The sequence below is a fragment of the Pleurodeles waltl genome, chromosome 6 (assembly GCF_031143425.1).
Source record: "Pleurodeles waltl isolate 20211129_DDA chromosome 6, aPleWal1.hap1.20221129, whole genome shotgun sequence".
Taxonomy (NCBI): Eukaryota; Metazoa; Chordata; class Amphibia; order Caudata; family Salamandridae; genus Pleurodeles; species Pleurodeles waltl.
Window position 1 is genome coordinate 572,772,649 of NC_090445.1, and position 17,636 is coordinate 572,790,284.

At 42.5% G+C, this 17,636-nt stretch overlaps 1 protein-coding gene across 3 annotated transcripts in view; it reads right to left on the reverse strand.

Annotated features, from left to right (window-relative positions):
• MAPK14 (mitogen-activated protein kinase 14) overlaps nucleotides 1-15,662 on the reverse strand; it is a 349,835-nt gene extending 334,173 nt beyond the window's left edge. Inside the window, exon 1 of one of the 3 annotated variants that reach the window (XR_011204863.1) lies at nucleotides 15,361-15,656. Coding sequence is in view for 2 of the 3 variants with exons in the window: in XM_069238758.1 (XP_069094859.1) it covers nucleotides 15,361-15,476 (116 nt within the window). In the remaining variant the exon portion in view is untranslated. Of the gene's footprint in view, nucleotides 1-15,360 lie in introns of all 3 variants that reach the window. The other 2 variants (XM_069238758.1, XM_069238759.1) reach the window with 2 other exon arrangements.
• Between the last annotated feature and the right edge of the window lie 1,974 nt (nucleotides 15,663-17,636).

Genomic DNA, 17,636 nt, shown 5'->3' on the forward strand with positions numbered 1-17,636 from the left:
TATATAGGAGGGGAGAGGAGTAGATTGGGGTGAAGAGGGGTAGATTAGAGTGGGATAGATTGGGTCGATTATGGTGGGATAGATAGTAGAAAAGAGGGGGTAGATTGAATCGAGTGGGGTAAACTGGAGTGAGATAGGAGTGGGATAGTGTGGAGTGGAGTAGACTGGCGAGAAGTTGGGTAGATTGGAGTTGGGTAGTTTTGGGTGGAGTGGGCAGAGTGGGATGGAGTGGGGTTACACTGGACTGGATAGTGGTAGATTTGAGTGGCATGCAGTAGATTAGAGTGGAGTGGGGTAGACTGGGTACAGTGGAATAGAGTGTGGTAGATTGGGGTGGAGAGGGCAGATTGGGTGGACTGGAGTGGGTAGATTTGAGTGGGGTAGACTGGGGCAGAGTAGAACTAGATAGAGTGGATGGAAATAGATTGGGGAATAGTGGAGTGGGGTTGAGTGGAGTGTAAGTGGGTAGATTAGGATGGGGGAACAGTGGGGCAGATTGGGTGGAGTAGAGTATGGTAAATTGGAATGGTTTTGGGTAGATGGGAGATGGATGGTTGGAATAGGGTAGCTTGGAATGGAGTAAATTGGGGTGGAGTGGAGTAGATTGGAGTAAACTGAAGTGGGGTAGGTTTGGGTAGAGAGGAGTGTGGAACAATGGAGTAGGGTAGACTGGAGCAGGTAGACTGTGGGGGAAGGGGTAAATTGGAGCAGAATAGAATGGAGAGGAGCTGTGGAGTTGGGAGTGGAGAGGTAATTTGGAATGGAGACGGGAAATTTGGAGTGGAGTAGATTGGAGTGGATTCGGGTAGAGTGGAGTGAGAGGGAATGAGGTACACTGGAGTGGGGTGGATTGGGGCAGATTGGAGTGGGGTGGGACTGATTGGATTAGACTGAGTGAAGTGTTGAGTATGCATGGTGTGGTAGTGCGCTGCCATTATAGAAACACATTTCAATTGAAATTACCATTACATTTGCACCAAAATACGGTTTTACTGCACATGAAGGATAATGTGTGCAAATGTCATCACCAAGTGTATTGATGGGTTTTGATAGTATTCAAATATTTCTTTCCCCCACACTTCAGAATTACAAAGAAAATGTGCTTCATTCGTACTAGTTCTGATATATTCTGAAACATCAGCACAGACTACAGACACAGCCTAGTAGGTCAGGAGGCACTGCCCCATCTGAAATTCTTTCAGCAGTGGGTCAAAACCTCTCTGGAGAACACTTGGAAGCTTTTAACTTTTGGTCCCACAGAGAAATTTAAACTACAAAAAAAATGGGCTGAGTTCTTAACACCAGAATCTAGTGCAGGCAAGGGTGCTGGACCTTTAAAGCCTCGCCAGATGGAAACCACAGCACAACCCAAATGTCTCTGGGTACCTGCAAAACCTAAAGAGACCCTGGCTATAGTCCAGACGTCAGCAGATGATAGGCACTTCCCAGGGAGAAGACACAAGGGGATTGATGTATACGGATATGGTCTCAAAGAAGTTAGTGTTTTTTGCGTGCACCGATTTGACACTTCACCTTCATTTTGCACTGTGGCTAATGTCTTAAACAGTAGCTGAGATATATATGCCCATTTACAGGGAGTCCTTCCAAACCTCTATCTCTGAATTCACATTCATGGAATTAAGACATTATTTAAAGCAACTTTAAAGCAACTCTTGGATCTTAAATTAATAGGGGGTGCTTTCAAAAATTAAAGTTGGCATTCATTGAATAACATTTGAGAGGAGAATGCAGCGCTCCTGTCTGCTTTCTCTTATGCTGGCAGTCCTGGACAGCTTTTATTTTGCCCATGCTTCCCCACCCACTTTCGGATGTCTATAGCAATTCAATGACTTGCAATTGAGGTGTACAGAATACACTGCATAGTGACTCTCAAGATAGAGGGTGAAATCCATTATTGCCCCTTTTCTTTTCTAATTTATTACGGGTCACATCATGCACCTTGCGAATCAGAAAGATTTCCCATAAGCCCTGTGACTTTGCAAATCGCGGGCTTTTTCAACCTAAAAAATGCCTTATACATTGGGCTTGATGGTATTTAATCAGCACAGAGATAGGTACAATAGTGCTGCATTTTAGTTGCACATTACTACCATTCTCCTGAAACATCACAATCCATTTCTTTCAACACCATGACAGTTATTAGCACAGAATTCCCATTCCGAAGGATGGACAGGTGGTCAGGGCTCCTCATGCTGGGGTGCTGCAGGGAAAAAATTAGAATTAAGGATTAACACAGGGGAGGTGGTAGTATTTATTGTTGGCATTCTTCAACCATGTGTACAGAAGCAGTTTTGGTTATTCATGCTTCTTGTTACACTGCCACCAATCAGGCTTTCGTACTAGTCCCACAGGGCATACTATCTGGGGGGAAAAATGAAATTGCACTTTGAGAGCTTCTCAATCAACGTGTATCTATGCCTGATGGGACTTCGGAGCTGCACCTGAGAAGTCTAGGGTTCAGAGCACAGAATGTAAGAAACCCAACAAACTGCAAAAAAGCAAACCTGTGCAGGATGGGACAGCTGTGACAAGGGGTCTGGAACTCAAACACAAAATATGTAATTAAAATAACTGCTGCAAAATACACTATGGTATGTTAAGGTAATTGTATAGTGCAAGCTCCCAAGGCCCAATGGCCCCATTGTGCAATCTAGAGTTTAACACAAGTTAATTATCTGGCCCATAACAGAGGGCCTTCCTCAAGGGGAAAAAAATCTTGATCTTGCAAGCCTCAGCCACAATCTGTCTGCGTGTGATCTGATATAGTGAGCATTTTTTCCTCTTAGTCTAGTGTGATCTTCTTTGCACGTTCTCTGTCAGTATTTGTTCCAGGTCTTCCTGACAGCTAATTTCTAGCTGCGAGTTATCATCTGGATGTCTACATCTGGCGGGGGCTAGATGTACAATTTTCAACCAACCCAATAAGGAGAGAATGGCTTCTGGTTTAACAGTGATGTCATGGTTCGAGAATGAAGTGTTTGTCCAGCGTCAAACAAAAAAACCTGGGTACTCAAATCCCAGGGCAGCATGTCATAGACAGCGAGGGTTCTGGGCTCAACCTAAGTTTACCTGTCCAGCAGTTGTGGGGAGAATCTACTAGTCTGAAACTGATGAGACCAACTGATGTGTTGGGAGTGACTTAGACACAGTATTCGACCAGTTTCAGATGTCATATAAGCTAGTAGTGCCAGGCTTCACATTTTAAGAGATGCTAGCAGAAAGACATATACTAAAAATGTATTGCAGATACCTTACATGTAGCACTTGCTACCATTCTTGAAGTACTGTATAAATAATAGGTTACGCCTATTGTTCACTTTGTGCAGTACACTATAAAAGTAACAATAATTCTAATATACAAGATACTGAAAATAGTGAAAACTGAGGGCTTCCGCAGTGCTTCATCGCTTAAGCCTCAATAGGCTCTACTAACAGGTGTTACTGTTATTCAGAACAGTTCACACTTGAACATTTACCGCTTAAATTAACATACGTCTCAAAAACGTCACAGAGATAATATCCAATGGAACATACACTCCAGATTTTTTAAATGCACACACATACATAACTTCAAAGGACACAATCTTGGTTATGCAAATGAAGAAAGAAACACAAACTCTAATAAGAAAAAAAATGGGATTGGTTGCTTTGCAGCAAAACAAGCGGGGGCGAGCAACTACTTAAAGTAAATAAGTGTTTTTTATTTTTTTAATACAAGAGGCAAAATAAGTTGAGAAGCCAGCTGAATACCAGGGGAAGCACTGCTTTTTAGGGTCGAGCGCAAAGCGCTCTGTCCCTGCTGTAATCTCTCTATGGGCTTGTAACCACGCTCACCGCATGCCCATGAGTTTGGTTGGTTTGTGGGCTTACCTTTTAAAATTTGCTTGCTTTCATTAGTGGAAGGCATGCATGCCTTTTCCGGAGTTTAGCCCTTCTCGAGCGCACCGGCCAACTACTGAAAAGATACGAGACTCTGCGTTTTCCATATTGTTCCTGGACTAATTTTTTCTATTTATTTCCTACGCAGCGCGATCTCGCAGTAGTCGAGTGCTTTGCATCACATCGACCCAGTAACACAGATAATTGCATTTTGCCCGATAATAAGTTTGACTGCGAGCGAACTTCTGTTTTACTTTTTATTTTCAATTTATGTGGCAAGAAATGTCCAGTTCGGAATGACCAACGCAAATAGCTCTTACTCGAGCAAACGCAAGATCCATTGCATTGCCAATGCTTGTTTATGTTATCAGGATGTAGCAGATCAGGGGTGCACTTCCACAATAGATTTGTGGAGTTTCTCAATGATTTATCATTGGGTGACTATGTATTGTATAATGATGCAGGTTCTGAATCACAGGCAGTTGAACCAGGACCGGTGCATGAAACCCCAGTTTGTATGCCAGTGCATTCCTCAACAGTCATGTTTGGACTAAGATGAGAGCAGGGTGTGCAGCTAAGCATACACCTAGTGGCTGTGGTTTTAGTACCCGTCTGTGCTATCAAACTGTTTGGATATCATGGTCTCTGTAGATGTCAGGATGAGTGATGAAAGTATAGCTGTGGTACCCCTACCCGGTCACCCACCCCAAACACCCGTACAGGAGACCACACTTTTTTGTTCGGAAGAGCAAAAGCCACAGCATATTGTCTGCTTTCAATTACAAACGATCCATCACAGTTTCATTTTGTGCTCTACATTTAAAATGACCCTTTTATATTATTTCCCCGCCTGCTGAACGTACACTGGCATCACCTTCAGTCAATCAGGTGTGCCAGATTGCCATCCACTTGTGGTAGCTGTGCTTCAATCAGTCAGGCACATTGTGCAAACTTTTGCTTGCCAGTGACCATGCTTCAACAGTCACACTCTTAAAAGCCATGCTTCATTACCTCTAATCAATCAGGAATAATGGGCAGCTGCCCACTTCTAGTAGCTGTGCCTAAGTCAGTAAGGCACACCGGGAACCCTTCACTCCGGGTCGCCGTACTTCAACAGTCTTACAGAAGCCATGTTTAATTCACTTTCAGTCAAGCAGGAAAGCCAGGTGCCTATTCATTTTTCAAGCCCTGTTAGCCTGACTGAGCATTGTGCTACGAACGTATTGGCTCTGCTCTCTGGAAAACCTTATCAATGTTATTCCCGGTCATTGCTACCTTACTTTAGAAAAGTATGAGACTTTACATTGTGATATGCTGGCAAGACACCTTGACCGTCATTCCTTAACTCAATACGTCTTATGTTTTGATTGTTAATAATGCATGGCTTTATGATCTTCTTCATAGCAATTTAGTGTATTAGGAAAATGCTAGAGTTGGGTCCCACTCGTATCAGTTAGACATGAAGTCAGGAGTTGCTTTCTACTGGTGCTAGTTATGCCCCAGTATAAGCACTGTAGCTGTGTGAGCAACAAGCATAAAAGGAATTGAAGATGGGGCATGTAAACATTCGCATAAACAAAAAACACATACACAATATGGAATCCTGTGCTTCTTCAGTAGGTGCTCCCCAACTTACTGGCACTCATTTTTTCGAGCTCAGAAGAGTGAAAGGCTGAGTAGAACATCCAGGAGTAAAACCTCTAATCATTAGAGCAAATCAAATACATATACTTGCAGTGGATGCATTAGTCCAATGAGCCACAAGAACTAGCCAAGCAGCTGACTGGATGACAACACAGTATGGCCCAAATTGCTAATGTTGCATTAAGGGAATACAGCATGATGCACAAAAGGCAAATTATGCAGTCGTGTGGTAGTATTCCTTCATTAAGAAATTAAGATGAACTACTACCTTAAAACATTAATACAGTACAGGCAAGAGTTTCACCTAATTAGTACCACTATAACACTTGAATTCAGCAAGTACAAGGTAGAGTCAGCCCCCACCATAGGGGACAGAATGGTATACCACAAAATGGCAAATGCTGTTTTTTAGCAAGAGTGTTCCAATCTGTGCTAAAATTCTTGGAAGCCAGCCTCTGCAACTTACACGCTTGTACCGGAGACTTTGTGTCTGTTCACTTTTGGGAGCAAACTTCTATTGTGCCACATCTAACTGCTGCCATGTCCGCCAGCTGTAACAGAACTGAGAATACACGAGTTCCCTGATATTGAGTGGCTAGGATGCAGAATCTGGAGTTGGAGGTGTATTGGGATTGCATGGAATACCTTTGGTCTACCCGATGAGAATGTTATGCTGCCTGGACGTGCCACTGCCCAATCCATTTTCTCCTGGATAACAATTCATTGTGTGCACCTAAATATATTTTGCTTGCCTTCCCATTGCATATGCACAGACTTTGTTGACAATCGGGATGCTTGAAGACAAACGTCAATGCAAACTTTTGTTGTGACAGAAATGTCCCGTGCATGATGTACAATTATGTTCCGTGCCCTGCGAGCTGAACTGGATACCTGTGATCCTGGTTTTTGATTGCTGGCCATGTGACACACTAATCTTATGTGCATGCATTGGCATCAACCCGGCCTTTTGACAACAATAGGTTCAGGACCTAGTCTTGTACTGGAAGGGGCACACCAAGCGGATCCACATAATTGCCATCACTGCTACCAGTTACATGCATGGAGCATGGTGTTGGCAGTGTACCATGACTGGAGAATTAAAGTGACAGGCTTTTTTTTTTTTTTTTTTTTACCTGTGAGACATCGAATGCGTGTTTACAGGCTTAGTCATATAAAGTTCCACTGCTCATGATGAACCCGGAATCCTGAACGTGACATCTTCTAAAATACTACAGCACCTATAGGCACAAAAAAACAGGCATACGTCTGTTACGCCTATGGGGGACTGTAGGTAATATAGCACCTGGAATTTAGATCGACTCTGCCCCCACTTGTAGGGCACCTTTTGCACTCCAGAACCAAAGAGATGGCTCCAGCAGGGGGCAGGAGTTTAAAAATGCTCACCTCCCCTGTTCAACAGCTTGGTGATATGAGTGGGCTCTCTGGACCAGCCTGCAATTGGTAAGTGGGCTCTTTCCTTCCCAAAGACTGTGGCAGGCCTGTGTACCCTGCTGGAGCCTTGGTGGTCAGGTTGGTCTTCCTCCGGGAAGCGGGAAATGCATCTATAGTATTCTAGCTTTTCGATGCACCCTGTGGGGACCTGCTTCAGAGTTAAGGCCTACCTAACCGCAACCTACAGCTAGTTAGTGATTGCACTTCAACAGCATCAAAACAAACCTAATCACCTCCAGGCACTTGTGTGGATTTAGGTCTGAATGTTTTGTCCCATACCGCCAGATGAGTATTTCTTTTGCTATGGAAAGCAGCACAAGTTCAGATAGCAACATCTGAGCACATGTATACCCAACTACCCACAGGACACAACTGGTGTCAGCAGTGAAGCAGTGACAACTGAAAGTCGCCGAGACCCTACTTTGCACCAACGAGAAATCAGCGCACAGATGTAAAACTAGAAACGTGCGGGCCAGCTAAGTCCCACAAGTGGGAAAAAAACAGAAATTTAAAAGAAAAAAGAAAAGGAACGTGGCTTAATGTGCTGGGATTCAATTGCCCCTACACAACAGACAACACAACCCCTGCATCTTTTCTAACACAACTGCGTTCAGAGTGCAAGCACACTGCACTGATTTAAAGGCTCTGAAAGAACTGGAAGGCAGGGAGTCATTTTCAAAAGAAAGATCAACTTGAGTCTTGCCTCCTGCTGACAAGCACAATGACAGTCAGATGGTGGACAACCGCTGTAGTAGGACTCCAGCAGTATAAAATCGGAAATTGATGGGAGATGCCGACTAGTTTGTTAGATGGAATGAGCGAGTTAAATATGGTCTTCCGTCTGTGTGGGGATGTGACAGTGGGGTCAGCCTTAAACAGAGCTGGAGGTGTACTCGGGATTTTTGTTTAGGGGGGCTAGAGCAGTGAGGATATATTCTTCTTCAGAACACAATAGCAGCAACCTCACTTCTGCCTTGCACCGGGTAGAGAAGTGGGCAGCAGGGCAGACAGCCATGCCTGCGAAGCTTTGGGTACAGGGCATTGCAGTATGCGTCTTCCAACACCTGCCTGAGAAGTCTCTGATGAGCTCTGATAAGAGAATCAAGCTGGAATTTAAGGCACACCCTGAGCAGCAAAGTCCCTGCATTCATAAGTCCCTTTTTCCCACATATATCTTGGCATGGACTGTCATTGTATAGTATGGTATGGTATGGTATGGCCTGTCATTATATGGTATGATATGGCTTGCTAATGAATAGTATGGTATGTCACTGTATAGTATGTTATGGCCTTTCATTGTATGGTATAGAATGGTACGGGATGGTATGGCCTGTTATCATATAACAGGGTATGGCCTGTCATAGTGAAATATGCTATGGCCTGTCGCCTGTTTAGTATGGTATGGCCTGTAAATGAATGGTATGATATGCATGACATGGTATGGCTTGCCATTGTACAGTCTGATATGATATATATAGCCTGTTACTGCTTACCATGGTAAGTCATTATATGGCATTGTATGCATGGCCTTTCACTGTATATAGTATAGCATAGTATGGCCTGTTTCTGTATAGTATGGCATGGCCTGCCACTGTTTAGTATGGTACAGCCTGTCATTGGACAGTATGTAGTATAACCTGTAATTGTATGGTATGGTATTGTATGCCATGGCCTGTCATTTTATAGTATGTTATATAATGGGCAGGCATTGTATATGGTTAGGTATGGTATAGTATGGCCTGTCACTGTATGGTATGGTATGGTATGGTATGGTCTGGCATATCACTGTATAGTATGGCCTGTTGTTGAATGGGATAGTATGATGTAGCCTGTTATTGTATTTTATGGTACAGTCTGTCATTGTATGGTATGGTGTGTCACTATTAAGTATGGTGTAGTATGGCCTGTCATTGTATGACACTGTATGGCCTGTCATTCTATAGTATAGTATTTCATTGTATATGGCATGGTATGGTATGTCATTGTATCAGGCCTTGGAAATTCTACAGGCCCACTTGCTATGGCTTGTCCAATTTTATCAGGTCGAGCTATTTCTAGCACCTACTGGTCTGTTCTGGCGAGTGAACTTAAGCTGGAAAGGAAGCAAGAGAATCAGCAACAAAGACACCTTTAAATCTTGTTTTTATCTTGACACATTTGCTGTCTGTTCAAGGACAGAGGTCAAATGTCAGTTTGTCATTTTACTAGTAGTTACGTATCTTATCCTGGAAAATTGTGTTTTACTTTTCTTTCTCTTATTACAGTTATAGGTTTCTGTCAAATGAACAGTCTGAAAATCATTGATAAACAAAAGGCTGTAAGCGGACAGTGTTTTTTTTTCGTAACACATTTAAACAGCTTGTTGATGAATAATACAAGTATTTCGAAATATATCAGGAATTACGAAAAAAACATTTTTATTAAACTCAGAAGCTATACCAAAAGTGTGATGCAAACACAGATTTAAATATGAGTAAAACAGATCAAAACACTTTATTTGGTGATGTGTAAATGACAAATATTTGCAGAAACTCGATTTAAACACATTATATTTATTAAAAGTGATATCTTTTTTAAACATGATTTGAGAAACATTCCTGCCCCCGCCCTGATGCCAAAGCAGTTAATGAACTAAGAGGCAAGTCAACGGTCATCTGTATTCTATACATGGCTAGATTTGTATTGTAGATGGAGCAAATGTTTAGGCTATTAAATCAAACAAAAGTGTTTTTGTACAGCAGACATGCTGAGCTTGAGTGTTTGATGGTTCTCTCATTGGTGATAAAGGAAAAAATGGTGGCTCAGAGAATTAAACATATTTGCCAAGGAATACATAGTTTGAAACCAATTTATGGGTCAAGAGCATTAGAATTAGGTCGATTAGAGAAGTCACTAGACCTGCAGATCTAGTAAACATTTTTATGATTTTTCAAGTCCTGTGTATAGTATAGTATGGTAAGGTACAGCCTGTCACTGTAGAGTATGGCTTGTCATTGTATAGTATGTTATGGTGTGACATAGCCTGTCATTATATCCTATGATATGTAGGGTATGACCTGTCATTGTATAGAATAGTATGATGTGGCCTGTCACAGTACGGTATGCCACTGTTTAGTATGGTATAGTATTGTATCTTACTGTGTTGTATGACATGGGATGGTATGGCCAGTCACTCTAAAGTATGGTATGTCACTGTATATCTATTGGTATGGTGTGGTGTGACCCATCGTTGTATAGTATTGTACGAAGTGGTATGGTATGGCATTAAAAGCGATGATAAAAGCCTGTGGCCTATTAGTGTTTTTATGCTGCACCAAAGAGTAGAAGGGGAGAGGATGGAAAGTAAAAGAGAATGAACACAAGAAAGTAGAGGTTACAGCAACTGTGCGGAGAAAAAACAGGATTAAGACAATCTAAAAACACATACACTCCTATGAAGTGATGCAAGTAGCATAAATGCTCAGAATGACATCAAAATAAAGGAAAAGCCTTTCCTTCCTTTCGATGTCTCTGCCTGTCCCTCCTCCCAGTCGGAAGGGGAATCGGGGGTGGTCAGGTGTAAGGGGAAGCGATTCCCCTTCCATCCCTTATGGGGGGCTGAGGGCCAGGTGCAGTTGAGCTGGGCTCGTCTTGACAACCGTGGCCAAGGGCGAGCCCAGCTCATCCAGGGCACCCAAGCGGTTAAAAGAATAAGAGTAATTCAATATAAAACTACCATCCAAATGTGATATAGCTGTTTGCAAGAAGAAATGAACCACTGCAAGGGTAAAAGGAAAGAAAACTGGAATTAGTGCAGAGATTGGCCTAACAGCCAAAGCACTGGAGGGGAGCGCGTTTAGGCACATGTGAAAAAGCAAAATGCCATCATTTGCAATGTATTTTTCATTTATATAAAATATATATACACACACACACACATACATACATACATACATACATTCACTCTAAAACAAAAAAAGTTACAGGAACATTATGATTAGGTTCTGAATTTACTCGTACAAGACCATAGAAATTCAGCAGTTAGTTATTTTAAGTAACTATAACTTGCACCCTAAAGGTAACTGTAACTCACGCCCTTGCCATGCACAGTTTACTTATCATTAATTTTATTGCAAATCTGCAGTGATAACAAAGATGCCATACAAGAACTTATCAATGATATAATATGCAGACAAATTAGCTGTGCATGGCGAAGGCGCAACTTATAAGGGCGCAAGCTTTAGTTACTTAAAAGAACTCTAACTATAACTTCTGAATTTCTATGCTTTTGTACGAGTAAACTGAGAACCTAACTATAACGTTCCTTTAACCTTTGTTTTTTTTCAGTCAATATCTATAGTTTTTTAACGTAAAGCAATTTTAAGTACTATATGTTACTCCAATCCCCGCTGCACACGGCCGAGGACGGGCCTGCAACCAGGCCTCGCAGTCAGGCCCTTATAACCACCCAACCATGCATGCCGTTTGGCCGTGGGCAGCGCAAGTTGGCCACAGGGCCTATCTGTAAGTGGATCTGTGGGTGGGTGTGTGAGTGTTTAAGTGGGTTTGAAAGTGGGTGTGTGAGTCTCAATGGGTGTATGAGTGTCTGAGTGGGTGTGTGAGTGGGCCAAGAGTCTCGGAGTGCATGCATGAGTGAAAGAATCAGTGTATGAATGAGTGTGGTTTTTCTTCCAAAATGTTTCCATATTTGCGAAATAATCTGCAAAAATCACAGATGGTGAGGCAAAATTATTTTAATCCCATAATTTGGCCCTAAAACACACCTATATCACACCCCGGGGGTCAGGGCACCTTCACCCTGACCCCTTATAATTTGGATTTGCACCCCCTGGGACCATGTCCTGTGAAATAAAACGGTGGCCGCAACTTTTTAGTCAGGTTGTGGTCATCCAATTGCAACGCTTCTTTTCACATGCGTATTCGTAAAAGATTCACAAATTTCGCAAATTATTCATGAAGACATCACGGCCAGAGACATAAAAATTTATTTTCCCTTTAATGTCTCAAAAGCTACTGAACGGATTTACACCAAATAAGCAAAAGCGTTACCTGTGTACCGAAAGCTAGCTTTCTACCAAATATGGTATAATTCTGTGAATTGTTTAAATGCAGGCACCTACAAATAAACTGTATGTTTTTTAGCTGCCAGCGGAATTGAAGGCAAAACAATGTGGTTTTAATATTAGTTGTATCGTATTTATATTTGTTTCAGTGTATTTAATATATTAATGAATAAAGTAATTCTAGCAGAAACCCATTACATAGTAACAAATGGGTGCATTAGATAAAAGGGTGGAGAATGGTTGCATGGACCAGTGGTAGAGGCCCTTGATGATAAATGGGACCAGGCAATTACAGTACATTAACATGATTTCTGTGGCGCACGTTCAAGCTACTTTTTCATTAAAGACACAGTGATTAAATATTTTGCCTAGAAGCTCTCGTTTGGTCATCTTCCCATGCTAAGGTTAGAGCCTAGATTCCTAGACTTCCAAGTCAGCAGCTTTCTACGAGACATGAGTGGTTATATCTTGAACAAAGATAGCCTCGGACTGGTAACAATTGTATGATTTCCTACAGCTAATTAAGCAACAGTCTAACTTTCTGAAAACGTTTATATAACCCAGTTTTCATTTTCTACTCTTGCTAGAAAGTCCCTGCAAATCATACGTTTAATACCTGCGGCCTTAACCACCTAAGAAAACTAAGAAGTAGCAGAAACTGACAAAAAAAGTAACATTGATTTTTTGGCCATACATCTAAGTTTTATCCAGCACAACACGTTTTGGCTACACGCCTCCATTTGATTAACAGAATGTTCTGAAACAAACATATATATTCTTCAATTATAAACCCTACAAGGCACATATGGCTCAGTGGTTTCAACAGCAGCAATTGTGCCACCAACGCAACAAGCAGATATGCAACAACAGATAATGTGTACTTTGACTATGAAAAGAGGCTGCACAAAGACTTGGTATTGACCGCTATCTTTCAATTGAGTTGCGTGTATGGTACACATCCTCAGTTGTCCAAGTTTCCTTGCCACGTTATACTTGCCAGAGTACACACACTAGATGCATAAAGCTCTGCATCTGGACTATGAACATGCCAGGCTTTGTAGAACATTAAACAAACAAACCTAGCCTTGTACAGTTACCAAAGACCCACGAGGGACATCACCTTAGCCATGCACACCCCGAGCTGCAGAAGAAAAAGAGAAGCACATGGCACTGAACATGCACAACCGAATCAACTAGCACTGCACAAGTATCAGAAAAGCACCTCATACTGCATGAGCACAAGGTGGACATCCCTGCAAATGTCCCATATGCAGCAAATACACCACTAGTGTACCCAGTGCTACAAATGCACAATTACACACTATGCAGCTAAAACGCCACTCATAGGTATACCCGGATATAGACCACTCGTGATAACGCACTAAACTCGCAATAATCATGTATTTACCATTGCAAACATCCGACGTAGTGTACCAGTGCTGTACGACACTACTCAGATACTGTTCAGTTTACATATCCGAGAACTGCACCAAGCGATTTACAAAGACCAATTATGCTCCCTTTGTTGCGCACACACAAGGCAATGCACGAACAACTCTTACTCCTGCAGCTGCACAAGCACCATAATGCACCAGGGTTGCATATGCTCCACTGAGACACCAGATGCTTAATACCCACACACCACACAAACCCGGAGCACTAGGAACATCACTTCCAGCCCATGCACCCGAGGCTGCACAAATGATGTACCTGTATGCATACATAGGAAGCAGTTCTGCAAGAGGCACTGCATCAAAATCGCTCACGCCACAGTATTGCGGTCGGCAGTCACGTCTCTATATTTCGCACGTGTACCAATTCATGCTTCCCAAGTTGTACATACACAAACTGTGCACATGTATCATTAATGCACACCTTGTGCTACAAGCTCATGCATATCTCAATGCGGAACATTCATCACACGTACCCAGTACTACATGTCCAAAAGACAGCATATGTATTACGCACACCCAGAGTTTGAGTTGTGCACACATATTCATATTACAGAAGCACATCATATACACCCGGAGCTGCACAACACTATACTCATTTCATGTTGTACATGTCCCAGAACCCCACTAAAGGCCGAAAATGGACCCCGAGTGCACCCACTGGTGCACACACATATACCAAAGCACACTGCACTGCAAATGTACAGTTCATACACACAATGTTCTGTTCTGCACATACTAAGTATGGTCGAATTTCTTGCAAGCAATTCTAAATACTCCGCTCCAGCCACTCATGCCGAGAGGGTACAGAAACCCAAGCCCACCGTGGAATGCGCATCATAAAGTAGCTGCTGGTACACATGGTTCATTGGTGTATACCTAAAACTATAATGCAACATTCTTCTAATAAGCATTGAACGTGAGTGAATGTTGCACCTGGCACAGCAAACATACTACTCATGCTCACATATTTCAAATGAACAACTCATTTATCGGCAAAAAGCATACTCTTCGTGCTATACACACACAGGTCATTCTTTTGCGCTGCAGACCAGGTGCATCGCATCACATAAATGCCGTGCGGTGCATCACATAAATCACTCACTTGCAACTCACGCGAACAGTACTGCCCTACATACCACAGACCCTGCAAGCACCGATCACACCCTATACTGGAAGTACACTTCAAACTCACAAATGCGCCTATGCTGCACGTGTACTGCTAATGCATCCCGTACCGGACATGCATTCTATACTTGCTGGAGAAGTGACACCTTGACATCCCATGCGCTATTCATACTTGTCATATACACTATGGTAAACATAATCCAAGAATTGCAAACGCACCATTTATATAACCAATGACAACTATCGCGCATGCACTCGGTGGTATATATACACATTTAAGACTTTGCACACCAAGAACAACATCAAACGCTGAACACGGACCACATATGCACAGGGGATGACCACCGCATGCACTACTCATGCAGTCATGGTTCATGCACCCTGAGGGGGCACGCACCACGATTGTACTAGTGCATGTTCATTCATAAGAGGCCAAGCACAATACTGACAAACCATGTGCTGCGCATTAAGCAATCACCAGGCACTGCATGTGCACGACTCCTAGATCCAGTGCTACGCACATATGCTCGCAGAGGAGAAATGCGTAGTACTGCACGTGCACCTATACTGAGAAAAGCACTGCAAATTCCAATGTAAGACACGCACCCACAGTCGCTCACGCAGCGAGAACGCCCATGTTGCAAGCTCCCCCAGCTCTGCACGGTTGCAAGAGTCTGAATCCTCCGTCCAGAACGACTTTTATACCAAGACGTTTCACTCACCAGACGGAGCCGTAGGCCCCGGAGCCCACCGGGGACAAGTTTTGGTATCTCTCGGGCACCTCCCAGATCGTCTTGTTCAGCTCCTGACGGTAGAAGGTGGGGCGGGGGTGGGTCATAGTGGGGGTTCTCCGCGGGAGGCACCGGAATCGCCTCCACAGCCTCTCTGCAAAAGGGAGTTACAGGCACCCAGCCCCTGGCACTTGTCAATCAATCACTCACGAGCCACTCCAGCTGACAGGTTCAGTCACTCAGCGTCCTGAGCAGCAGCACAACACTCGCCGATTCCCGCGAGAGCCGCCCCTAGACATCACTTCCGCTCACACCCGAAAACAGCCGTGCGTCGAAAAACAAGCTAGTGGTATTAAAAGAGAAGACAGACTACGAATATCTTCGAGGACGTAACCAAGTTTCTGTCAAGCTGTAATAAAATAAATGACGTTAATCAACCAAGTGACAACCTTGAGCGTTCGCTTTACTACTGCGCAAAATAACATCGAAAAGGGGTTAGTTTCATCTATGGGTGAATATGGTAGGTGGGGCCCCAAGGTTCCAGCACCGTGGGGCGTGTGAGTGTTTTTACTGTATTTTGCAACATTTAAAGAGCGTTTCAAAAGCACCTGTGTTTTGCGCTGAAGTGCTTGCCTGGCTATGGGTAGCACGCTTTGTTTGGAAGTGTGTTTTGTTCCCATATAGGAAGTGTTTCCTTCTTATGCTTAATGACCGCAGAGGTGCGGTTATCGGGTTATGAAGCGGGGCTTAGCAGTCTGATGAACGAAATGTGAGCGAGAGTGTGGTAATGAAGTTCCAAAAGTAAGATGGAAAATGTTTTGTTTGTTCTCAGTAAAGTTCTCAGTAAAGTTCCCTTGGCTGACAGTAAAACGTCTCTTTCTCTTCCAAAATATCACTGGACACCAATCCAAATGTTACATCTTTTTTCAGTATGATGTACACACAAACGGCTCAGAGATCAGTCCTCAGCAACTGTCACTTCACCCATCTGCACTCCATTCCCCCATTCTAATTGTCATGGCAACTTCGTAAACACTGTAACTTGAGTATATAAATATACAACATATCTCCCTTATTAACAACATAAAACATAACGGTATCACAAAAATGATACATTAACTATTTACATGTTATATTAATATAATGTTTAAATTCATTCTCTATATCTTCTTGGAATTGTCCTTTGACGATTACTCCTCCGCAACTTTACTCCTTCATAACTTTTCCCTTTATATTCCATAACATCTTTATTTGCATCTGTTTGTTTTGTTATTAATTCATGATTGTCTTTTCCAAATTTGTTTGTTTCTAAATCGCTACATTTCACAACATTCCTTAGATTCCATCTCTTCCCATCATCCAAAATCACTGAATATTTCATTACTTTCCGAACTTTCTTAGGATCAGACCATTTTGATTCACCTTTCTTATAATCTTGGAATCTTCTAACTTTTACTACATCACCTATATTCCAACGTAAATTTTCATTTTTTATTGTATGTTCTTTTCCCTTTGAACAATATTTTTGTTGTTTTATTTCAACACCCTTTCTCATGTTTTCTTCATCCACTCTTACTACTTTGTCTTTATTCATCCAAGCTGGAACAGCTATAGTGCAAGCCTTCCTACCCCTCAACAAGACAAACGGAGTTTCACCGGTCAAAGAATGTGGAGTAGTGCGATAATTCCACACCATTATCTTCATTTCTTCCTTCCAATCCAATTTATATTTCACAGCCAATTGTATATTTTCCCCCACAACTCAATTAAACCTCTCAACAAGACCAGTCTCACGTGGATTATATACAGCAGTTCTTCTGTGCAAAATTCCACACTGTTTTAGAAATTCCTCAAATTCTCTTGCTGCAAACTGTGGACCATTATCAGAAACAAAAGTCTCCGGATATCCTTCTTGCCTAAACACTTCTTTACAAAATTCTATAATTGTTTTTGTTTTTACTTCTCTAACAAAAGTAACTTCTGGCCATTTGGAATAGTAGTCTATCAGCACCACAGCATACCTACTCTCACTTCCTAATATGTCAAAAGGTCCACACACATCTATACCCAATGTCTGCCAAGCACATTCAGGATAATCTATAGCTGTTATTGGCGTATTAACTGGACTGTGAGACTTATCACTATGCGCACATGCAACGTATTCCCTTACAAATCTTTCCACATCATGATCTAAACCTGGCCACCAAAAATCCAATCGAACTTTGCGTTTCATGGCAGACATCCCACCATGACCCTCACGAAGCGCA